The 27,203-nt window shown below is 35.2% G+C and overlaps 1 protein-coding gene across 7 annotated transcripts in view; it reads left to right on the forward strand.

Moving 5' to 3' along the window:
- The window catches only part of LOC150101365 (serine/threonine-protein phosphatase 2A 56 kDa regulatory subunit gamma isoform-like), a 430,932-nt gene that overhangs the window by 92,766 nt on the left and 310,963 nt on the right, over window positions 1–27,203 (forward strand). For all 7 annotated transcript variants that reach the window (XM_090400222.1, XM_090400219.1, XM_090400225.1 and 4 more), the window contains one exon: window positions 14,478–14,677. In XM_090400222.1, coding sequence (XP_090256348.1) covers window positions 14,478–14,677 — 200 coding nt within the window. The remainder of the gene's footprint in view (window positions 1–14,477; window positions 14,678–27,203) is intronic.

Here is a 27,203-nt window from a genome sequence, read left to right on the forward strand (position 1 = left end):
ATTTACCAGTGTATCTTTGGCTGACACTCTCCAGTTCTTATCAGAAGAGTTCCTTCCAGCCATGGTTGAACCATGGTAGTCTTCTATCACCTGCACTTGCCCATTTCTACTTGCATATTTAAGACTCCCTATTCTTTTCAATACAGCCTCAACCTTCCTCTTTGGTTTGCTATTTGGATGATGTTTTCACCAGCTGTCCAGACTCAGAAATATCTCTACTGATTTTTTAACCAAAATTAACTTATGCCATGCATTATCTTCATTCTGGGGAAAGAAAGGACAGAAAATTTACCGTCCTGAACATCCTCTTTTCCTGTACACCATCTGGAATACTTGCGTTTGTTCACCATAAACTTGCCTTCGTAGACTGGTACATATAGCAAGATTCAGTCCATCATCCATCTCAAAAAATGGGCAGCTTCAAATCTTTGCTCAGTAGAGCACATTTTATCTGTTCCAATTCCATAGCTTTTCATCAAGAACTGAACACCTTCCATTGCATCATATTACAGAATGACTTCATCTGAAAGAAGTTTAAATGCATCTTGGTAACATACAAGCCTAACTTCAAGAACAATCCTGAAAGTGAGTCCCTACTGTTTAGTTCCTGCATTTTTCCCTGTCAACAAAATCTCCTTCTGGTAACCATTCATGAAAGAGAAACAGTCTCTTCTTTTCTCACCCTCCCTGGTTTACCAGGTTCAATGTGAGTGCTTCTGCTCATGTTTTGGACAAATGGCATTCTGTCAAAAAAAAAAAAAAATGATTACCAGAACACCTGTCTTATATCACCAACAATAAAATAGAAACATTTGGCTTTGCTCAGATATTTTTATTTTATTGTTGAGATAGGGTGGACACTGATCACACCTTTAGTCCAGTTACTCTCATTTTACATTGGTGTTGGTTTAGGTTTAGAAGCTATTTAAAGAGAGTGCTGAAGCAATTTTACACCACCCAAACTTAAATCAGAAAAGCTGCATATCTGTCACCAAGATTTGGGAAGGTCTCATTCTTATAAATGGTAATGGCAAGCATTATTGTTTGCTACCTGCCCCCTGAAATATAACCTCATTTGATTTTGTAACCACTTGTATGGTGGCACTCTGGTATGTGATTCAGCCCTGTAAATAGGATTAACATTCTTTGTTTTAGTTTCACCTTGTGATTATGCTGATGCACCGATGATGACTGGTTAATTTTTGGCCATAATATTTGCAATGATGAAAATAATTATTATTCTTTAATGTTGTGCATACATGTGTTCAATAACAGAATCACCACCTCTGTTCCAACTCTAAGAGCTGAACTCACCTTTATTTGTAGCACACCTTCCTATCCAATTGTTATAATACTAAAAAATTAACAGAATACATTACGACATCTTGCATCCCTTCCAAATATAGGTTATAGTAATGCTGTTGCTGTTCTCTCTATCTGGGACACTTCAGAAAACAATTGAACTTTAAGAAATATAATTTCTGTATTACTTTCAAATCCTTATTTGAAGCTAGATGGCCTTATAAAGATCTTTCACCCCCCCCCCCATGCCACAGTCAGTTTCAGGTGAAGTTATATACAAGGGTTCTTTTCTGTAAACTGTCCTGCAAGATCTGTTACAAAAGTTCTATTATTTCACAACCCTTTGTTTTTCCTTTTACTTAATACTTTGTGAATGGTTGATTGCCTTTACTAAAGGCTGCTGCCATTTATTTATTTCTGCTAGATCTTATTTCTCATGCTCAACAGTCTAACAAATTTATTTGTTTTACAACTGTGCCAGTCAGACTATGTATTGGGTGTGAAATTATAAGATTTTAAACTAAAGACAAAGCAGATATTGTTTGTATTCCCCTCTTATATTAATCTTTACCTTAAATTAGTTTTGGCTTAATTATTGATTGCATAAACTTCTATTTTATGCAGGTTAGAGATTTTCAGGATAGTGCATTGGCAGAATCAGTCCAATGTATTGTTCAAAAGGAATGTGGAGAATCGATCAGGGCTTCTGACCTAATGTCCAATCCTCACCTTCTCGTGGTGTACCCTGTTAGCTAGCTACCTGAATACTGAATGAATGAGGATGGGCTGGCAATTTGGGATTTAACCGACCAAATTGTATTCTTATTGGCTTGAACCAAAATATTAAATGATGGTACAACATGATAGAATTTCATGCCGGCTGAGGCGTCGCCCGGTTAAACAAGGCCCCTGTTGTTTTTGCCAGGGAACCAGGGCAAACAGCGAAAAGTCAGCTACTGGAACAAATCCTAAAACACACCCCCAACTCAATATCACCAGAATTGAAGATCGGTACTATCATCATAAGAAGCCTGAGTGGCAAAGAAATGGAGCTAGCTGAGGAATTAGATAAGTACCAGATCGACATAATAGGGGGGGGGGGCTGAAACAAAAAACACCAAAACTGGTGAGCTCTTTCTGAGCAATAAATACAAAATGTTATATTCAGGCAATGACAATCAAGGAAAAGAAGGAGTAGATAGTATTCAACACTAAATGCGAGGCTAATCTTCTTGAATAGCAGGCAATTTCTAGTAGAGTGATGTGGACAAATATTAGAATGGGGAACTGGACAATGAGACTTATTTGTGCCTATGTCCCACAGAAGGTTCTCCTAAGGTAGAAGTGGAGAAATTTTTTGAGCAACTGACAATGAAAAAGGAAAAGTTGGTCCTTCTTGGGGATCTAAATAGCAGAGTAGGAAATGATTGTCAGACATACAAAAATATTTTTGGAAAATTTGGAGAAAAGTGCAAAGCTAATAATAATGGCAAATACTTGTTGGATTTCTGCTCAGGACATGGACTGACAACATAAAAATGTGCACAAATTCACATGGAGAGAAGAGGCATGGAATAAGAAAAGTCTCATTGACTATATTATTGTTGATAGTGATGTTTTTCTCTCTGGTGCAGGACACTAGAGTGTACAGAGGATTTGAAATTGGAAGTAATCACCATTGAGTCTTAAGCAGGATAAAATTGAATTTCATATTGAAAAGAAGAACATGTAAGAAAGTTTTAAAGCAAATAAAAGTTGAACAGGTCTCAGATGTGAACTGTAGACTAAAATACACAAAGATTATTGAAGAAAAAATGAAAGAGTTTGGGAACAGGAACCAAACCTTGGAGATTCATTGGCAAGCCGTGAAGAAAACCCTGATTGATTCAGCCAGAGAGGCATGTGGTGAGGTTATCTGCAAGGATAGAAAAATCAGAACTCTATGGTGAACATAGGAAGTTAAAGAGGCAGTGAAGGAAAAGAAGAAAGCATATCAAAAGTTCCTGGCAAATAAGTCAGCTTGTGCTCTTGGAGAATACAGAGACAAATGTAAGAAAGCTAAACACTGTGTAAAACTAGCTAAACAAAAGTCATGGGAAGACTGGTAAGAACATAGAAAATAAATATCAAGAAGGTAGCAAGATATTCTGGAGGTTGTTGAAGAAGCTCAGAAATGGAGGAAAGAGTGCTGTAAAAGGAATTAGAGATGATAAAGGTGATATGAAAGCTGGAGAAAAAGATGTCTCTGAAGTATGGAGTAATTACTTCGAAAAATTGCTAAATTAAAGTAGCAGTGATGACAGCACAGTGATTAAAAAAAAAAAAAAAAAAAATGCTGACCAGGCATGCAATCAGGAATACATATCCATGCTTGAAATAGAAAAAGCCATCAAAAGTCTGAAATGTGGAAAGGCAGCTGGAGTAGATGATATCAGACCAGAAATGCTCAAGTATGGAGATATAAAAGTTTTACAGTGGCTACACTGAATAGTTCAGAAGGCCTGGACAGAAAGACAAATTCCAGATGATTGGAGTAGAGCTCTCATAGTACCCATATATAAAAAGGGAAATAAAACTGATTGTGAGAATTAAAAAGATATTTCTCTACTGAGTGTTCCTGGTAAGATTTATGCCAGTATACTTGAGAAACGGTTGAGAAGGATTGTTGAAGAGAAGCTTAGTGAGGAACAAGCTGGATTCAGGCCAAATAGAGGCTATCAGGATCAGATATTCACTTTACGACAAATAGTTGAAAAGTCATGGGAATATAACAAAGATCTGTATTTAAGTTTTGTAGATCTGGAAAAAGCATATGACAAGATGCCAAGAGAGAAGCTATTCAAAATGCTACAGTTGTATGGTGTCAGTGGATCATTATATCAAGCAATACTTGGTCTTTATTTGAGTTGTAAGTCAGCAGTTAGAATTGAAGGAAGTACAGGAAGATGGTTTAATGTTAAATCTGGTGTGAGACAAGGATGTACATTATTCCCTCTGTTATTCGTTGTCTATATGGATCACATTATGAAGGAAAGTGGTATTAAACATGATATCAGAATTGGAGATGTTAATGTCAGCTCTTTGCTTTATGCGGATGATGTTATACTTCTAAATAAATCTGCTACAAGTTTGCAAGAGTCCCTGACTAAATTGAATAAATGTTGTAATAGATATGGTATGAAGGTGTGCATTAAAAAGACAAAGACAATGAAAATAGGAGAAGCAGTGAAAATATCAGCTGCATTGTGAATGGAGAACCTGTGGAATAAGTAAAACATTTCAGCTACTTAAGCACGATTTTTAGTGAAGATGATAAATTAAATATGGAAATAGACAACAGAATAAACAAAGCTGGTATGGTAGGAAGTCAACTGAATAAATTTATATGGAATAAGAGAGAAATTAGTCAAAAAACACTAAACTAGCTGTATACAAGACGGTGTTCAAACCACTTTTAACTTATGTATCTGAGAGCTGGGTCAGAAGTAAAACACTTGACCAAAGACTAGAAACCACAGATATGAGAGTCCTGAGATAGATTAGGGGCAATAACAGATGGCATTAATGGCAATATCATATTAAAACGAGGATATTAGGAAAGAACTTGCCATTGTGTTAGCAGAGCTAATCTCAGGTGGTATGGCCACTTGAACAGAATGGGCGAGGAAAGATATAGGTAGATTGATGTGGTAAAAAGTGCCTTAGAAGATAGATAGATATATAAATATAAGATCTGACAGTGTTGTAGCTGTGACAGGTAACAGATTGATTTGGCAGAAAATTGTAGGTAGGAAGTTAGTAATGATGTAAATTTTTCATGTAGTACTATCATATCCTGTACACCCCTTGAGGGTAAATGTCAGGAATTTGATGATAATGATGATTCTTTGTTATTTTCAATTCTTCCTAATTCAAAGTTAGGAAGTTCTAATTTACTTTCTTAAAGCTAAATTATAAACTAGATTATGCTGCCAGTCATACACAAACTGACAATAAAGCATATCTTGAGTAATCTTAATTCATTATCAATAGACATTGTTATTGTACCCATAAACAGACACACTTGATGTACATTGTTGTTTGGAATTATCACATAGGTACTTACAATTCTTCTTCAGCACTACTTTTTACTTGAACCTTTTGTTCATATGAAAGTGCTCTTTTTGTCTTACTTTCCTTCTGCTGGCTTGCTCTTGATTTCCTGCCAAAATTCTTTTTTGTTCAGAGTTGATAATTATTCCATGCACTATATGACCCTTTTTACGCTCCTCTTCAATTTCTGACAACGGACTTCACGTGGTGGCAAACCCAGGTAGAAGATTCCATAACATACAATGCTCCTCTTTTGATTACCAACAGCCGACCCAATGTAATGGCAGACCCAGGTAAGAGAAGAGGAAAACCTTAAGACAGAATTCCTTCTCGAAGTCTTGCTTTATACATGCCCAAACTTCCGTTGTATGCATGCACACATTTCTCGCATTTTCCATTTATGGTTATGCATTGATCTTTGGACATGATGACATCATACTTTGCATGTCTTTTGAAATTGCCATATATGTCAATTCTTTGAACTTTTAACTATTCTTAGAATTAGACTTGCTGATTAGACATGAATTAACAGTGCTACATGATGATGTCATGCACCACATTATTTTATCAAAGGCTCATTTAAGTTTACATTTCTCTAAGTACATTCCTGTTCAAAAAACATGTAAAAGCAAACATGAAAAGTTACATAGCCACATATCATGAGAGATTTTACAGATCTTCTAACATCTATTTTGAAGAATACAAGAAGTATATATGCTGCCACAATCATAGTCATTCACTTCTAGCTGTGACCATGTCACATGGGCACCTTGCAAATAATCAAATAGAGAAAAATTATCATGCTTCACTGTATCAAATTAACTTAAAAAAACAAAATCTTAATAAATATGGTTGTATGAAACTTAACAAGATTTGGAAAGCGATAATTCTTAGATCTCCTGTCCACCAGCAACCACAGAGAGTGCTTCTCTGTAGGCTTTAGGCTTACAGTCTAATATTCTTCCCCTTATTATTATTTTTTTATTTATTTTATTTTTTTTGTTTTATTTGTGTTCATTATTACAGTTCTCATATTCTCTCTCAGATGATGTTTCTACAGTAGTGTTTCTCAAAATGTGGTACACGTACTCCCGGAGGTACGCAAAAGGTCTTCAGGGGATACGTGGCAATTTTTGGCTATTCATCATTAACGCATTGAATCATTATATTTCTCAACAAATAGTGCAATTAGAGACAACTGGGATAAAAACGGCACTAACTAATGAATCGCATCTACCCTCCAACAGAAACTGCTGTATAGAGCAGAACCAAGCAAAACCATATGTTGCTGGTGCAACATATGGTTTTGTTTGACACCACCCCATCATGAACGTGTTAAAACTAAGAAATTGACGAATGTGTTTCAGATATTGTGGAATTCACTTGAAGAGAATTATCATTTCAACTCAACTGTTGAAATGCTAATTTGTCTTTGGTTCGTGCGATCTTTTGTTAATACTGCACCAATGATATGCACTTCTTCATAGCTGCTTTACATTTCTCAAGTCTTGTAAATTACTGTTAATTTTTGCTTGAAATAATGGGAAGATGAAGCTATTTGGGTAGATGACTTTGATGATGCACACAAGAAAACTGTTCTCGATGCTTAAAGTAGCATTAGTGAGTAGGAGCTTCTTGGTAAGTCACATTATTTGCAGTTTTTTTTCCTGAAAACTTTAGTTTCCGCATATATCTCATGCCACGATTTTTTTAGCTTTAATTTTGGGAAAAAAGTGAGAGTTATATTCGAGTAAATACGGTAATTTTTTTAGCTTTCAAATTCTTAAGTATGAATCATTGGTTAAAGATTGGATTTATAAAACCCACAAAAGAGAGCAATATAGCAAATACAAGTAGCTATAAGCAACAAGAAAACGTTGATATTTCATCTGGATCAAATGAAATTGATAAGGGTGTGTCATCTGACATCTCTAGAGAACCAACTAAGAAGAAGATTCAACTAAGAAGAAGAAAAATCTTCTTCTTAGTTGAAGAAGTAGAACCTATTCCAAATTTTGTTCTATTAAAAATAAAGCATGTTTTTTGTTTACATGAACATATAAATTCAAATGAAATAGACATTTACAATGAAATATACTTTATTTATTTATTATTTGATAAGGGGGTACTTGGTAATAATGAAAATTTAAGAAGGGGTACGCGGATATCTGGAGTTTGAGAAATACTGCTCTACAGAGATGAAATACTGTAACCATTAAACGTGTGTTTAATGGTTCATTCCATTAAACCTTAACATTAGTTTACTTAACAAGCAACTTGAAAGGTACATCATATAGTGGAAAAATATGATATGCTTCAACAGGCATGTAGGCATGAAACTGAGCAGTCCTTGCAATTCCCTCTCCCAGCAGAAATCTTTATGAACATTTATCTCTTGTTTTTAATAGTTGTTACTATTGTCTACATAATTACAGCCAGTACCGTCGACAGAGTGTAAGCATAGAGGCAGCCTGCCTCACGCCTCGGCTTAATAAGGGCGCTCGTTCAGCCATATTGCGTTAGGCGCTGTCACTATGCTAACAATTCCTGTTAGCATAACAAATGCGGAAAGAAGTTCTTCCAAGCTTAAACTGATTAAAAATTATTTGCGACCCAAGAAAGATTGGTTGGTCTAGCAGTTATATCGATAGAGGCAGACATAGCTTATAATTTAAATTCAGAAGAGCTTAAAAACTGTTTCATTGTGCGATATCCCCATAGGGCAAACATTTAAATAATATTATGTAATCATTTGCATTAATGTTTCTCTTGTAATAAAAACTAAATAGTAATTGGAGATTTTCTTATATTTTTGTCTTATAATCCATCAGGGTGATATTTAATTGTTTGCCTCAGGGCATGATCTAATCTGCCGATGGCCCTGATAACAGCACTACTTTTGACTCCAGCTGTGGAGATGCATAGGGACCATAGAATAGTGGCCCCTATGAGTACTGTGCGAGAAAATTCACCATGATAGTGAATTTTCTCTAATATTTCATCCGAGGGATTTCATTAACATAGTATTTCATCCGTGGGATTTCAGTTAGGACTTTTCAGTAGTTTGTTATAGTGAGCAAGTTTGCTATATAATTATAATTAGAGTTGACTGTACCTTTCAACATCAGCAGTATTTCAATATTATTGATGTTGCTATTTCAGTATGGCTGAACTTTACTTCTCGTCAATCTTCCTCGAAATTGCCCAGCATGACTAAAACCTGTAATAATCAGAATGATCTTTAGTTATACAATGTTTTCCAGTTAATGGTTTTTAGAATCTGTAATATAACATATGATATACTACAGATTTTTTTTTTTTTTAGTAATTGAGTCCATAACTTGCCAATATATGTAATGTTTTCTTCATTAAGTTTCAATAATGGCAAACTGTGAGCAGACATATAAATACAAAATTAATAATGGAAAAACTCATGTAAAAAGATTATTTAATAGCATAATTTTCGCCTGTGTGTCACAGGCATCTTCAGTACATTTTAAGCTCAAATTAAACAATAACTGACAATTCCAAAAAGCGCCACCTAAGTAGCTAGTGTAAGATAACTAGAAAGGTCAATAAATTTCCTAACAAAAAAATAAAAAATATATATATATATATATACAATAAAAAGTTAGGAAAGATTAGCTGAATTATAAAGTACTATCTCCCATAAAGGGAATAGACGTGAACCATCAGATCTGTTTAAGTTAGGCGAGTGAAGTAAAGTTTCACGTTTCTTTATAAAGCCGTTCCATGAGGAACCGACTTTTGTGAAGGACTCTTGTCTGTTTCTAATGAACTCTATGTTCATTGGAACATACCATCATCACTATGTTCAAAGTGATGATGGCATGTTCTGCAAGTCCAGACTGTTCAGGTTCAAGGTATTGAATATAATGCTGGCGTTCTTCTAGCCAAATAGAAGCAGATCTTCCTGTTTGTCCGAAATAAGATAATCCACAAGAGCAAAGAATCTGGTAAACACCTGGATAATTAAGATGTGGAAGCTTTTCCTTAGGAGAAGTGAGAAAGGTGGGGATTTTTCTGAATGGTCGAAAGGCAACAAAAATATTCAGTGGTTTTAAAACTTTTGCTATACATTCACGAATGCCTTGTACATAAGGGATAGGAATGCTCGTTATTTCTTCTGTATTTGAAGAGGAAGACAAACTACTCAGTTCTTTTGATGAAGGAATTCTTATATCCATTAGATAGAAAGGAAGAAGTAATATATTGCAGTTCGTTCTGTAACCTACTCATTGGTTCAGATATGTCGATGACATTTTTGCTATATGGAATGGCTCTTCTGATGAACTTCAACTTTCTCACTAAGTTAAATGAACATCATCCAAGGATCTAGTTTACCCTAGAAGTAGAATCAAATAAGCAGTTAGCCTTTTTAGATCTTCTAATTCTTCACCAACCAGATGTAACCTACATTTTGCAGTCTATAGAAAAAAGACTCGTACATGCTATTATATCAATGCTGAATTTCATCACCGTCCCAGTCAAAAGGCAGGAACTATTAAAACACTGGTTCATCGTGCCCACTCCTTTTGTTCTTCAGACGATCTATTACAGAAAGAACTGCAATACAGGTAACCTTTGTATAATGCAGATGTTAGGTTCCATAGAAATGGCGCGTTATATAAATCGGGTTATGTGAGACTTTGATCACATAGAAAAAGTAGGGTTAGGTTCCGAAATCGTTTTTTTTTTTTTTTTTTTTTTTTTTAAATTATATAAAGAACAATGACAATCCAACAAAAACAATATTTTTATTTAATTCAGGTAATTCATGTAAGTTAAGAAAACATAAACTATGAGACAAATGCGTAGTATAAAATTACAAATTGTACATAAATTTCATTGCACATAATGCATAAATGTTTTAGACAATAAAATAAAGCGCATTTTAATCGTCATCACTGTCTTCAGAAATAACATTTCGTAGATGTTCTTTAAGTGGCTGGAGGTCGTCACCACTTGAAATATCTTGGACATCATTTGTATAATTCTCATTGCATGCTTCGGCTGGTTTACTCATCAAGAAGTCAGTAATAAGACTTTGCTTTCCACTATGCTGCAATTTTTTATTAAGTTCATAATATGGTGCTAAACAAATATCCAATTGTCTCGCGCATTTTCCCGAGTGCTCCATTAAGGGATCATTATCCGTAAAATAACTTCCTAACTTTCTTGCCAAGTCCAATCCTACTGCTAATTTCTTTAAACTGAATTCTTTAACGGATTCATCACAATCAGAATCTTTGGCAATCCATCTATTAATTGTACCAGTTCCTCTTCATTTAAATCTGTTTCTGCATCAATTAATTCACTAATTTCGTTTACAACCATATCGCAAAAGCCCCCTCCACCAAAAATGTGTGCGACGTTTATTATACGACATAGCTCGGTATCCACTGGAGTTATGAAATTTTGTTCCAGAATGGCTTCAGGCCATATTTTTTTCCAGCAAGCATTCAACGTAGAGGGTTGTAATTCCTTAATGGACAAAGAAATAATTTTCCCACAATTCAATATTGAAAACTCTTTCCACGCTTGAGGCAGTGTCATGTTCGGATTAGATTCCATTTTTTCCAAAATTAATTGGAATGTTTAATGAATATGATATGACTTAAATGTTGATATTATTCTTGGTCGAGTAGTTGAATAAGTGAAGTAGTATTAGGTGGCAAAAAAATTATTTTAATATTCAGGATGGCTTAAATTTGTTGGGTGGCCTGGGGCGTTATCTAAAATTAGTAGAATTTTGAAGTCCATATAATTTTTCTTTGTGTAACTTTCTACATTGGGTACAAAACACTTGAAAAATCAATTTTCAAACATGCTAGCTGTAACCCATGCCATTTTGTTGGCCCACCAATAAACAGGTAGGGTGGACTTATCGAGCCCTTTCATCGCACGAGGATTTGCGGATCGGTTAATAAACATTGGTTTTGTCATGCAATCACCTGATGCATTACTACAAAACAGTAGAGTAATCTTATCTTTGGAAACTTTGAATCCAGGAGCTAATCTTTCATTTTTCGAAATATAGGTGCTTTTTGGCATTTTTTCCCCCAATATAACGCAGATTCATCCGCATTGAACACCTGGTCTGCACTATAACCACCTTCTTTAATGATTTTTAAAAGTTCTGCTGTGTATTTCCGGGCAGCTTCAATGTCTGCTGATGCTAATTCTCCCTGGATTTTAAGATTATACAAAGAAAACTGCTTTTTAAAGTTTTTCGAACCAACCCTTACTGTTCCAAAATCCATGCTGGGAGATTTCTTCTGAAGAATCTTGATCAAGTTCTTTTAAATGTTTATAAACTATGAGAGCTTTTTGCATAATAAGGTGTCCATCCAAAGGAATTTTCTTTTGAGTGCAATCTTCTATCCAAATCATTAGAGATTTCTCCATTTTTTTCTATTAGAATATTGCGAACGCGAGCAACTCGCTTTGCACTTACCGTTGACCCAGCAATAACACTTTCTCGGATTTTATATTCATTTTGTTTGATTGTTCATATTGTTGATTCATTTAAATTCAGAGTCCTTGAAACAACTCCTGGTTTTTCTCCAGTTTTCAACCAATCCAAGTTTAATTTTTTCTTCGAGAAAAATTAATTTCCTCTTTAATGTTGGTTTTTTTCCCTTTCATTGCAGTTTTAGTGGCCATTACAATAAAAATAAACTTTTGCATAAAAAATAAGCATTACATATGTATGTAACTCACCAGAAAATAAACTGCTCAGCTTGAGAATAACACACTTGTGATTTTTAATGCGCTTTCTTGGCAGAAAACGAAGACAATTTTCAATAATAAACACTTTATACAGTAAACCCTAGATGGGGAACCTATGGCACTCATGCCAGAGGTGGCACATCTGAGAATTTTGCTGGCACGTCAACGATTTACAGGTGATATCCTTTTATACGCTTATAAATTATTCAACTTTTTTTTAATTATTACAATACGATTACAATATATTTCAATTATTACAAAGCTGAATTTTCTTTTACACAAAGAGCAGCTATAAAAGACGTGCATGTGATTGGTGAGGTATTAACAAAAGATTGCGCAACCCAAAGACAACCGCAAGCGTTGAATTGAAATGCTAATTCTCTTCAATCAGAATTCCATAACATCTGAAACTGTCATAACAACATTCACTATTAGTTTTAACACATTCACAACAGGGTGTCATTTATCGTTCCTGCAGAACTTCTGATTATTGACTGGCTCAACTCACACAAACGTTTCAACCCTTGGTAGAATTTTATTTTAAGTTAGCCTTTGTGATCTGTCATATGACATCGAGAATTTCAAATGCAATAAAAGAAACACTTATTTCATAATTGAAAATTTCGACAATAGTTTTTAGTTAGATACTGTGTTTCAGTGCAACATATGGTTTTGCTAAGTCTACTCAGCATAGTTTCTGTGAGAGGAGACGTGATTCATTAGTTAGCACCGTTTTTATTCCAGCTGTCTCTAATTGCACTATTTATTGAGAATGACACAGACTGCAAAAGCCTCTGTAAAGTACCTTATTCAGGGATACAATAAAACAAAATTCGATACTTTTAACTACTTGAGCGATACAGGCAGACACAAATTTAACGAAGATAAAATTTGATTTTTAGGGCCCGTGATGAAAAAATATATGAAAAATAAATAAATAAATGAAGCGTTACTAGAAATTGTAAACCCCGTTATATCGAAACCGCGTTAAACAAGGGATACTACAATTTGTAGACTGCGTTATATCAAAACCGCGTTGTATAAGTACCGCGTTATATGAGGGTTACGTGTATATTACTTCTTCCTTTCTATCTAATGGATATAAGAATTCCTTTATCAAAAGAGCTGAGTAGTTTGTCTTCCTCTTCAAATACAGAAGAAATAACAAGCATTCCTATCCCTTATGTACAAGGCATTAGTGAACGTATAGCAAAAGTTTTAAAACCACTGAATATTTTTGTTGCCTTTCGACCATTCAGAAAAATCTCCACCTTTCTCACTTCTCCTAAGGACAAGCTTCCACATCTTAATTATCCAGGTGTTTACCAGATTCCTTGCTCTTGTGGATTATCTTATTTCGGACAAACAGGAAGTTCTGCCTCTATTCGGCTAGAAGAACACCAGTCTTTTATTCAATACCTTGAACCTGAACAGTCTGGACTTGCAGAACATGCCATCACTAGACATAGAGTTCATTGAAAAAAGACAAGAGTCCTTCACAAAAATCAGTTCCTCATGGAACGGCTTTATAAAGAAACGTGTGAAACTTGACTTCACTCGCTTTACTTAAACAGATCTGATGGTTTACGTCTATCCCCTTTATGGGAGATAGTACTTTATAATTCAGCTAATCTTTCCTAACTTTTTATTGTATATATATATATATATATATATATATATATATATATTTTATTTATTTTATTTTTTTTTGTTAGGAAATTTATTGACCTTTTTAGTTATCTTACACTAGCTACTTAGGTGGCGCTTTTTGGAATTGTCAGTTATTGTTTAATTTGAGCTTAAAGTGTACAGAAGATGCCTGTGACACACAGGCAAAAATTATACTATTAAATAATCTTTTTATGCGAGTTTTTCCATATTATTAATTTTGTTTTCTTCATTAAGTATGCTAATGAAGAAAACAAACAGAAGATGTTTACATATATACAGAAGATGCCTGTGACACACAGGGGAAAATTATACTATTAAATAATCTTTTTATGCGAGTTTTTCCATTATTAATTTTGTTTTCTTCATTAAGTATGCTGCTTTTTCATGGAATTTTATTTTTCATATTTACAAGACACATAAACAACAAACCTTATTAACTTAACGAGCTTTACAAATTTTGGCTGTTACAAAACTTTGTGTCCTGTGTGGGATTCGAACCAGCAGCCCTTGTGGTAATGGAGCATTAACTTTTACTAGCTGAGCTACTAAGGTGACCTGAACTTAAACTATGAATTGTTTGCAATAATTTTTTTTTGATAAAATTATTTTAATTAGAAAAAAATGAGAAATGAGGCACTCATTAATAGCTTTCATTGCAGATGCTCCTTCAGGAGAGAGGGAGGAGCTTTTTATTCAGAAAATTCGTCAGTGTTGTGTCCTGTTTGATTTTGTATCGGATCCCCTCAGTGACTTGAAATGGAAAGAAGTAAAGAGGGCTGCCCTCCATGAAATGGTAGAGTATATTACAACCCAAAGAGGTGTAATAACAGATGTCATTTATCCAGAAGTGGTCCACATGGTGAGTATGATCAGTTTTAATTTTTCTTGTGTTGGGGGGGACTTCTGCATTCAAATTGTTTTCATATGAGAGAGAGTTTGTTGTCTACTATACAATGCTATGATGCATTATATTTGACAAGTACTTGTACTATTCTTTCTAGAATTGTTGGTATAACCTCATGATTATGCTTACACCTGGGTATAGAATTAAAAGAAGAATATAGTTTCTTGTCAAGTATATATTATTATCATTATCAGACCTCTATGGAGTCAAGAGACTCATTGCAGGAGGTACCACTCTCACATGCACAGCTTACTATACTGTGACTTAAATGCATTCCAATCACTTTCCATGCAAATATCCTAGTTCTCACCACCTCCTTATATAGCTTCCGGGGATGACTTCTTGTTCTCCCCCCCCTGTCTCCAGACATTCTATGAAAAATCCCATCCACATTAATTGGTAATTACCCCATACCAACTTATATGTCTCAATGGAAGATCCTTCTATCCACCACTAGGCTCTGAAATTTGCATTCTCTCAATCTGTCCTCATACTCTATATTTCAGAGACCCTAAAAAAACTTAGTGAGTTGAACCTCCTCTAACAGCTCATCATCCTTTTGAAAATCAAGCATCTAAATCTGTGCACAGTAATCCATGTGGTTTAATCTAAGCCTTGTACAATGGAATCTTAACAGCCTTACTTCTACATGTCTCTGCATCGTTCCCATAATCCACTGTGTTGTCCTCACAATTTTAAAATTGTGAGCAAAGTCCTCACAATTTTAGCAATCTTAGCAGCCCAAAAAATTCCAAGTCCCTAGCCACAAATCACCCCCAGATATTTCATCTTCCCCTTTGATAAGATATCCCTACCAATTTTCCCATAAAAAGCTTCCATCATCATCAAATTCCTGACATATCCCTCAAGGGGTGTACAGGATATGATAGTACTACATGAAAAATTTACATCATTACTAACTTCCTATCTACAATTTTTTGTCAAAACTCCAACATTATCAGATCTTATATTTCTATCTTCTAAGACACTTTGTACTGTATCAATCCACCTATATCTTGGTTTTCCTCTGGGTCGTTTTCCTGCCAACCTGGCAGAGAACACTTGCTTTGCTAATCTTTCCTCGCCCATTCTTTAACTGACCATACCATCTGAGATTAGCTCTGCTAACAAATTCCTGGATGCTGACAATGTCAAGTTCTTTCCTAATATCCTTGTTTTTAATATGATATTGCCATTGATGCCATCTGTTCACGCCTCTAATCTTTCTCAGGACTCTCATATCTGTGGTCTCTAGTCTTTGGTCAAGTGTTTTACTTTTGACCCAGCTCTCAGATCCATAAGTTAAAACTGGTTTGAACACTGTCTTGTATACAGCTAATTTAGTGTTCTGACTAATTTCTCTCTTATTTCATATGAATTTATTCAATATGACTTCCTACCATACCTGCTTTGTGGATTCTGTTGTCTATTTCCATATTTAATTTACCATCTTCACTAAAAATCGTGCCTAAGTAGCTGAAATGTTTTACATCTTCCACAGGTTCTCCATTCATAACACAGTTGATATTTTCAATGATTCTACCTATTTTCATCGTCTTTGTCTTTTTATTGCTGACCTTCATACCATATTACAACATTCTATTACATCAGTTATTCAATTTAGTTAGGGAATCTTGCAAACTTGTAGCAAATTTATTTAGAAGTATAACATCGTCCGCATAAAGCGAATAGCATACATTAACATCTCCAATTCTGATATCCTGTTGAATACCACTTTCCTTCATAATGTGATCCATATAGATAATGAATAACTGAGGGAATAATGTACATCCTTGTCTCCAGATTTAACATTAAACCATCTTCCTGTACTTCCTTCAATTCTAACCGACTTACAACTCAAATACAGACTAAGTATTGCTTGATATAATGTCCCATTGACACCATATAACTGTAGCGTATTGAATAGCTTCTCTCTTGGCACCTTGTCATATGCCTTTTCCAGATCGACAAAACTTAAATACAGATCTTTGTTATATTCCCATGATTTCTCAACTATTTGTCGTAAAGTGAAGTTCTGATCCTGAAAGCCTCTTTTTGGTGCATAGATCTTGCCAGGAAAACTCAGTAGGGAAATACCTCTGTAATTCTCACATTCGGTTTTATTTCTCTTTTTATATATGGGTACTATGTGAGCTCTACTCCAATCATCGAGGATTCATCCCTCTGTCCACGCCATCTGAACTATGCAGTGCAGTCACTGTAAGACTTTTATACCTCCATACGTGAAACATCTGGTCGAATATCATCTACTCTTGCTGCCTTTCCACATTTCAAGCCTTTGATGGCTTTTTCTACTTCAAGTATGGATATGTATTCCTGACTGTATGTTTGTGGAGTGTTTTTTACCACTGTACTACCACTGCTTGTTTAATTTAGCAATTTTTTGAATTAATTACTCCATACTTCAAGGATATCTTTTTCTTCTATTTTCATGTCACATTTATCATCTCTAACGCCTTTTACAGCACTCTTTCCTCCATTTCTAAGGTTCTTCAGCAACTTCCAGAATATCTTGCCACCTTCTTGATATTTTTTTTTCTATGTTCTTATCAAAGTCCTCCTATGACTTTTGTTTAGCTAGTTTTACACAGTGTTTAGCTTTCTTACATTTGTCTCTGTATTCTCTAAGAGCACAAGCTGACTTATTTGCCAGGAACTTTTGATATGTAAAAAGCTTCCTAAATTTTAAAATCTTACAGTTTACTACATTAAACTGATATCCCAATGCACTCATCCATTTAGATAGTATATTCAAGTCCTTTTGCAAGGCTACATCTGCTGTACTTCTCTTAACTGTCCCCAACTTTGCATCATTTACGAACAACTGTATATCACCATTTAAACCTATTCCAATATCATTTACATACAAACTCAACAAACATCATCAAATTCTGATGGGTGTACAGAATCTTATGATAGTACTACATGAAAAGTTACGTCATTATTGAGTTACTATTAACAATTTTCCTCCAGATCTGTTAACATTCCAGTATTGTCAGATCTTATATTTCTGTCTTCTAAGGCACTTTTTACTGCATCAATCCACCTACACTTGGTCTTTTTCCTGATCTTTTTCCTGCCATTCTGGCAAAAGAACACTTGTTTAGCTAATCTTTTCTCACCCATTCTGTTTCAGAGGCCATGCCACCTGAGCTAACACATTCCTGAATGCTAACAATGTCAAGTTCTTCATAATATCCTCATCTTTAATATGATACTACTATTGATGCCATCTCTTCAGTCCCCTAATCCTTCTCAGAACTCTCATATCTGTTGTCTCCAGTCTTTGATCAAGAGTTATTTCTAATCCTGCCTTCAGATCCATAAGTTAAAATTGGTTTGAACACTGACTTGTATGCAGCTAGGTTAGTGTTTTGAGAAATCTTTCTCTTATTCTATATAAATTTATTCAGTTCCTACCATACTAGCTTTTCTAATTATGCTGTCTATTTCCAAATTTAATTTGCCATCTTGACTAAAAAGTGTGCCTAAATAGCTCAAATGTTTTACTTGTTTTATAGGTTCTCCATTCAGAATGCAATTGTTTTCCCTATTTTCATTGTCGTTGTCTCTTTAATGCTGATTTTCATACTAAATTTATTACAGCAGTTATTCAATTAGGGGTAAAAGTAAACAGCTGATATTAACATCTCCATTTCTGAGATCTGTTTTTTTTTTTTTTTTTTTTTTTGCCATTTACCTTCATAATGTGATCCATATAGATGATAAATCTATGCTGGCCTAGTTGGCCAAGTTGTTAGCGTATCCACTCTCCAGCCAAAAGGCTGTGGGTTCAAATTCTGCCGTTCGCATGGATGTTTGTGATTATCTGTGAAAATACTAATGGTGTGTGGTAGATGGCGTTGGTATAGTTGCAGTTTGTTGTAGTTGGTAGAGACAGAGAATTTTAGAGTAGATGCCCTCCCTCAATGAGTCTTTAGACTCCCTGGAGGTGTCACATAATAATAATAAATAAATGAGAGTGTAGATAATGTACACCCTGGCCGCACATATAGCTTAGCATCAGTCCATCTTCCTTTATCACCTTCAATTCTAGCTGCTGATATTACATCTCAAATAGAGACTATGTATTGCTTGATATAATGTCCCATTTACTACTTGTAAGTGGAGCATTTTGAACAGCTTTCATCTTCGCACCTTGTCATATGTCTTTTCCAGATCTACAAAACTTAAATAACAGATCCTTGTTATATTCCCACGATTTTTCAAATATTTGTATTACAGTGAAAATTTGATCCTGACAAGATCCGTTTGACCTACTCTGAGGTTGTTTTTATACAAGCTTCTGTGCAATTTTTTAGACGTTTCTCATGAATACTCGCGTAAATCTTAACAGGAACGCTGAGTAGAGAGTTCACATTCAGTTTTATTCCCTTTTTTAGATGGATACTATGAGTGCTCTACTCCAATCATCTTCTGTTGGACCCCCTGACCACACCTTCTGAATTATGCAGTGTAGTGACTATAAAACTTTTATACCTCCATATTGTAGCATTACTAGTTGAATATCGTCTACTCCAGCTGCCTTTCAACAATTCCGGTGTGTGATAGCTTTTTCTACTTCAAGTACAGATATATATTTCAGATGGCATTGCTGTTGAGTGTTTTCTACCACCATGCTGTCATTGCTTATTTCATTTAGCAATTTTTCAAGGTAATTACTCCTTATATTTAGAATCTTTATCTTTAGTTTTCATGTCTCCTTTATCTTCTCTAATTCCTTTTACAGTACTCTTTCCTCCATTTCTGAGCTTTTTCAGTAGCCTCCAAAATATTTTATTACCTTCCTGATATTTATTTTCTATGTTCTTACCAAAGTCTTTCTATGACTTTTGTTTAACTAATTTTATGCACCACTTTGCTTTCTTACATATTTCTCTGTATACCCAAACTAAACAATAATGGCTCAAAACAGACCTCTGGGGCACACCACTAGTGACTTTCCTCTTCTGGGATCACTTGTTACAGTCGATATTTTATATATGTCGTGTCTCTTTTATCCTTTACTTATTACTTATTGTATCTATTTATACTTATATCTCACTTCCGTTAGTTAACTCTATAATTCCTTCTTATCCTTTCCTTATTACTATCTAATATCTTCTGCTTTAAAACTTTATCTAATTCACTTAACACAAACTTAATTCAGGCCGAATTACTGACAAGAGTGAAGCTATTGGTTTGTGAGACAAAGGAAATGCCTATCTTTCTGTCTCAGCACTGGTTATAATTCCTTATTCAGACTCAAAGAAATTTATTTTTTTCTGCTGCGCCACCCTGAATCCTAGATTTGACAAAGCTTGTATCACCAAGGAATTAGAACACAGTCAGCATTCAGTCTTATCAACTATAATTCTCATATCTGCAGTCATGGCCTATTACTATCTATCCTCCTGCTAAGGTACGCAAATTTTATGAGCAAGTGCAGTAGGTACAAATCTCAGGCAAGACAGCATTTAGACTTTAAACAAAACATTTAATTCAAGTAAAGACATGTAATACACTTTATAACACTAAATTAAACAAGCAATTAAACTTAGGTAAAGAATTAGCATTTTAGCTCACAATTACTCAATCTCTCTTATGGATTGCAATCTGAGAATCTTATTCATGATATCTAGACATTTACACTTAAGTTACTCTAATCCATTTATTCTATTCACATTATATAGCAGACTTAATTCTCCTTACAATCTCATCATCATCATCATCATCATCATCAAATTCCTGCCATGTACCCTCAAGGGGTGTACAGGATATGATAGTACTACATGAAAAAAATTACATCATTATTAATTTCCTATCTACAATTTTCCTCCAAATCAGTCTGTTACTTGTCAACACTCCAATATTATCAGATCTTATATTTCTATCATCTAAAGCACTTTGTACCGTATCAATCCACCTATATCTTGGTCTTCCTCTCGGTCGTTTTCCTGCCAACCTGGCAGAGAACACTTGTTTTGCTAATCTTTCCTCGCCCATTCTGTTTAAGTGACCATACCACCTGAGATTAGCTCTGCTAACGCATTCCTGGATGCTGACAATGTCAAGTTCTTTCCTAATATCCTCATTTTTAATATGATACTGCCATTGATGCCATCTGTTCACGCCTATAATCTTTCTCAGGACTCTCATATCTGCAGTCTCTAGTCTTTGGTCAAGTGTTTTACTTCTGACCCAGCTCTCAGATCCATAAGTTAAAACTGGTTTGAATACTGTCTTGTATACAGCTAATTTAGTGTTCCGACTAATTTCTCTCTTATTCCATATGACTTTATTCAATTGACTTCCCACCATACCAGCTTTGCTGATTCTGTTGTCTATTTCTATATTTAATTTACCATCTTCAGTAAAAATCGTGCCTAAATAGCTGAAATGTTTTACTTGTTCCACAGGTTCTCCATTCACAACACAGTTGACATTTTCAATGATTCTGCCTATTTTCATTGTCTTTGTCTTTTTTATTGCTGACCTTCATACCATATCTATTACAAGAGCTATTCAATTTAGTCAGAGAATCTTGCAGACTTGTAGCGGATTTATTTAGAAGTATAACATCATCCGCATAAAGCAAAGAGCTGACATTAACATCTCCAATTTTGATATCATGTTTAATACCACTTTCCTTCATAATGTGATCCATATAGATAATGAATAACAGAGGGGATAATGTACATCCTTGTCTCACACCAGATTTAACATTAAACCATCTTCCTGTACTTCCTTCAATTCGAACTGCTGACTTACAACTCAAATAAAGACTAAGTATTGCTTGATATAATGTCCCATTGACACCATATAACTGCAGCGTATTGAATAGCTTCTCTCTTGGCACCTTGTCATATGCCTTTTCCAGATCGACAAAACTTAAATACAGATCTTTGTTATATTCCCATGCTTTCTCGACTATTTGTCGTAAAGTGAAGATCTGATCCTGACAGCCTCTATTTGGCCTGAATCCAGCTTGTTCTTCACCAAGCTTTTCTTCCACAATTCTTCTCAACCGTTTCTCAAGTATACTTGCATAGATCTTGCCAGGAACACTAAGTAGGGAAATACCTCTGTAATTCTCACATGCAGTTTTATTTCCCTTTTTATATATGGGTACTATGAGAGCTCTACTCCAATCATCGGGAATTCGTCCCTCTGTCCAGGCTTTCTGAACTATGCAGTGCAGCCGCTGTAAGACTTTTATACCACCATACTTCAGCATTTCTGGTCGAATATCATCTACTCCTGCTGCCTTTCCACATTTCAAGCCTTTGATGGCTTTTTCTACTTCAAGTATGGATATGTATTCCTGACTGCATGCCTGGTCAGTGTTTTTTACCACTGTGCTGTTATCACTGCTTGTTTCATTTAGCAGTTTTTCAAAGTAATTACTCCATACTTCAAGGATATCTTTTTCTCCCGTTTTCATGTCACCTTTATCATCTCTAATTCCTTTTATAGCACTCTTTCCTCCATTCTTAAGCTTCTTCAACAACCTCCAGAATATTTTGCCACCTTCTTGATATTTATTTTCTATATTCTTGCCAAAGTCCTCCCATGACTTTTGTTTAGCTAGTTTTACAGAGTGTTTAGCATTCTTGCATTTGTCTCTATATTCTCTAAGAGCACAAGCTGACTTATTTGACAGGAACTTTTGGTATGCTTTCTTCTTTTCCTTCACTGCCTCTTTAACCTCCTGTGTCCACCAAGGAGTTCTGATTTTTTTATCCTTACAAACAACCTCACCACATGCCTCTCTGGCAGAATCAATCAATGTTTTCTTCAGAGTTTGCCACTGAATCTTCAAGGTTTGATCTCAATCTCTCACAAGATTATTTCATACAATAACCCTCTCTATCTCTTTTAGGAACTACCTTCTAGATACTGGCTGTTGCATTATTTTACATACATTATTCTCTTCCTTTCACAATTAATCAATGAAACAGTCTCTAGAGTCTCTCCTAGCATTCACAATTAATCTTCCTAGACATTTCCACTTGTAAGAAAATAAAAAACTGTACTTTACCAATTGCTGGCATGTTACTCTGGCTTCATCACTAATCTTGTCTAGATATTCACCTTCGACGTCCATTTTACTTCCTACATTTTCAGGATATTCTTTACGGATTCCTTCTGCACCTTACATTGGGAAATCTCTGCAATCTTCTGCAATTCTCGTCTGCTGGGCTGCTGCCGACTCGTAGGCTTCCGAGTCATTCTTAGAAGGAACACCACATGGAGGCTCCACACCAGCCGGACCTACGAGGGCACAGGAACACCCGAACAGCAGCAAAAAAAAAAATGAGAGAGTTACTTCAGCATTACATGCTCTTTTAAACTCCGCGCCACTCCTTTCTGTTACGTCATTGACTTCTACGTCAAGCTTCCTTAGCGTCACTCAGCACTCAGCGCCACACATGGAATCCTCGTGCAACATATGGAGTGTAGTAGTGGAAGGGGGGGGGGAGGCACCATTGTTTTACCAGTGCACTGTAGTATGTGTTACAGAAGTCGGCCATTTCGCATTATGGAATAACATTTCTTTCCCAGCAATTGTTAGGTACTTACAGAGCAGTAGCGATTAAACAGCTTAACATATTATAGAACTTTACAATACAATACAAGACAACATAAAACTAAATTATTCTCTGTTTAGTAAATTTTGATTGCTATACAAGTGTCTATTTAGTCTGATAAATCTTTATTTACTCCTAAAGCATAAGAACCATGTTAAGTCCGTATAAAACATAATTTTCTGTAATTTAAGTTTCACTCCGACTTAACACACTTCCTCCATACACAACCTGCTGAAACCTATCAGACAGTCAATCTCCAATCCAATACGCTAGTCTATTATCCAACCCTGTCTGTTCCAGTTTAACTACTAGCTTATCATGTGGCAATTGTGGCAGTTTATTGAATTCCTTTGCAATATCTAATTATACTATAGTAGCAAACAAATTAATCCAAACAAGCTGAATTTTTGTCGAGGTTTTGGTTTCAGTTTACTATTTTCAGTTGTGATTTTAGTTCACTATTTTGGTTGAGTTCTGCATGTTTTAACTGTCTCTACGATGTTTATTAATAGTGTTGTGCATTTTTCATAGTGTAAACAAGTTGGCATTCATAGTGGTTTATGCATTTTTTGTAGCTATAAAATGGATACATCTCCAAGAAAGCATTTAAAAATATGTACTCAGCACACATCCATGACTCAGAGGCGAATTGCCAATGAGTGTGGTGTTGGTTTGGGTACTCTTAATGCAATTTTAAAGAGGTTTAGGGAGACAGGTACCCTTTTCTCCTGACAGATAAGGAAAATGTGGCTGAAACTACAAAGTAAAATGAATCTAAGATTGTCTGATGTAGACTTAGAGACTTGGAAGCTAGTGGGATTAATGTTTCTGACATGACAGTCCATCGAAGATTATTGGAAGCAGGGAGTACTGCTCACAGACCAAAAAAGAAACAATTGCTGATGAAGGCTATGCAGAAAAAGAGGCTGCAGTGGGCAAAAGTGTACAAAGATTGGACTTGAGAATTTCAAGTAGGTCATATTCTCAGATGAGAGCTATTTCTTTGTCCAAGGAGAGAAAGTACCCCATGTTTGCAAATCAGCAGGTGAGAAGACTTTTACTGCCCACCTTCAACAAGCTCAACACCCATCTAAAACATTGTTCTGGATCCTAAACACCCAGCTAAAAAAGATAGTCAAGGATTGGACTATCTTTTTAGATTGTCCAATCTAAAAAGATAAAATATCGGTGAAAAGAGTAGTTCCCACAGATTCAGATAAATAACTCATCTTCCAACAGGATCTTGCTCCATGCCACACTTAAAAAAAAAATTGAAAGAGTTCCTTAAAAATCATAACAATTAATTGCTTCAGTGGCCAGGTAACTCTCCTGACACTAACCCAATGGCAAATTTCTGGACCATATTAAAAAAAAAAGAAAGAGACTTGGGAAAATTAAATTGTGATACGAAGGATAACTTCGTATTGCAATTTAATACAATGAAGTTTGGTTATTACAATACAATCAATTTACAATTGAATATGGTTAAAAAGAAAAATGTTTTCTACATTGGTAGAGTCCATTCCTAAGTGATTTAATGAACTTATTAGGAACAGAGGAGTACATATAAATTATTTAGTAAAGTTGGCATTTAATTTTTGTACTTATTTAATTGCTAAATAAAAATTTTTCTTTAAAATGTGAGTGTTCGGATTAATTTGTTCCTACTGTATGTACTGTATATGCATCTCCCTTGTCCATGGTATTTGTCACCTATTACAAATAGGTGAATAATTAGTAAGCAGATTGTTGAAACACAATCTTCCTTTAGCAAATCCATATTGTCCATTAAAGAGAAATTTGCTGCTCTCAACCCGGTTCTGAATCCTTGTTCTCACTAGCTTCTCCAACACCTTGACCACGCTCCAGACAAGGAGATTGGCCTATAATTCAAAGCCTTGTAGTTTTATCACTCCTTTATGAAGAAGAACAGTTTTACTCTCTTTCCACTCCTTTGGAGTTTGGGCCAATCTAAGACTCATCTTAAAAAGGCAAGTTAAAGCTGTTAACTCCATGGAATCTTCCTTCAAGACGTGGTGATATACCATCAAGTCCCATGATCTTGTTGACATCAGGTTTATGCAATTCCTCATATACCTCCTGCTCACACACCATCAATGGTTACTCGCCCATTCCCACTGCTCTCATTTTCTGCATTATGTTACAATCACAAGTAAGGAATATTTTAATGAACTGCTCATTTAATACCTCCACTATATCTTCCTCAGTGTTTATCATTCTCCCATTATTAATGATCAGTGTCATCCTCCCACAATCATTTTTCCTTCTAGTTGACACATGTCATAAAAACTCCATAGGATTTCTTTTAGCCTCATTTGCTAAATGCTACTCATACTCACTTTGAGTCAATTTCTTAGCTTGTTCTTTGTACTCCTCATGTTACTGATTATTGTACTGCCTCCACAATGCCCTTTTCTTTGAGCTTGCATGTTTCACCTCTTCAGTCATCTATTTCATGCCTACTTTACTTAATCTCCTGATCTTTGGAATACATTCAATCATGGCCTCTGCCAGATACTTCTTGAGTAGAGATCAAGCAGACTTTCCCATTCACTTCCTCATTCCATGATATTGCTGCAAACTGTCTCCTAAGTTTGTCATAATCCGTATATTTCCTGCCTTATAGTTCCACTATAATTGTCCTTTTTTTCACAAAAGTCCTCATATGGCTGGCCACCGCCGAAGTGATCACTTCATTTTCAATAATATCTTCTGATGAAATAATCAAATCAATTCTCAAATGCTGTCTCTTAATTCCAGTGTATATAAAATGTTATTATAAACCTATGGTACATTTTGTACCATGGCTGAACTAAGGATATTTTTCTATTTTTATCAAGTTTATACGTGTGCGTGTGTCATCATCAAATTCCTGATATATACCCTCAAGAGGTGTACAGGAATGTACACCCCTTGAGGGTATATATGATAGTACTACATGAAAAATTACATCATTATTTTGATTTAATTACATTATTTTGGTTTTAGCCAATAAAAATATAATTTGGTTAGCTAAATCCCAAATTTCCAGCCCATCCTTGTTCCTTCAGCATCCAGGTAAATACCTAACAGGGTGTACAACAAGAAGTTGAAGTTGAGAAGGTGAGGATTGGACATGAGGTCAGAAGCCCTGATCAGTTCTCCGCATTCCTTTTAAAGGCTATGTGGAGGTCTCCTCTCAGTTATATAGCTTTGACCCTTAAGCACCCCCATACATGTGTGTGTGTGTGTGTGTGTGTGTGTGTGTGTGTGTGTGTGTGTGTGTGTGTGTGTGTGTGTGTAGTCATCCCTTGACTTATGTCCCAGTTCCGTTCCATCCTGCAGGACGTAAGTCGATACATTAAATCAACAGAGTTATAGGGGTTAGGGATTTAACTGTAATAAGTATACTGTGATTTAAATTTTTAAACCTTATTATAAAACTGTACTGTGTGTTACTGCCACTATAAAACAGTTGAATAATCACCCAAATCTTCCTCCACAATCATATTTTCGTTACCTTCCTTATGTGAACGATCAGGCTGTGTGGTGTAATCTTTGTTTTTTGATGAAAATGTCCAATGTGCTTTGTTTATTCCTCTTCATCCTCATCATAAATTTGTTTAAAGCAAGCAAACACATTTAGTTTCATTTCTACTAATAAGTAGCGTTCAATATTGGGTCCATGTTTCAGCCATTTTGAGAATAACGCTAACTTCAAAGAACATTTCTGCAAGACCCTTCACTGTGAATTGTTTAACTCCCTCTTCTTGTTTCTCTTTTCTCTCTTCCTTTTCTCGTTTTTCCTCTTCTGCAACAGTTTATTCTTCCAGTTCGACCAATTCTTTGTTGGTCAACTCTTCAGGGGA

Source organism: Typopeltis vanoorti, chromosome 11 (assembly GCF_054136105.1).
Source record: "Typopeltis vanoorti isolate ZY-2024b chromosome 11, IOZ_Tvanoo_1.0, whole genome shotgun sequence".
Taxonomy (NCBI): Eukaryota; Metazoa; Arthropoda; class Arachnida; order Uropygi; family Thelyphonidae; genus Typopeltis; species Typopeltis vanoorti.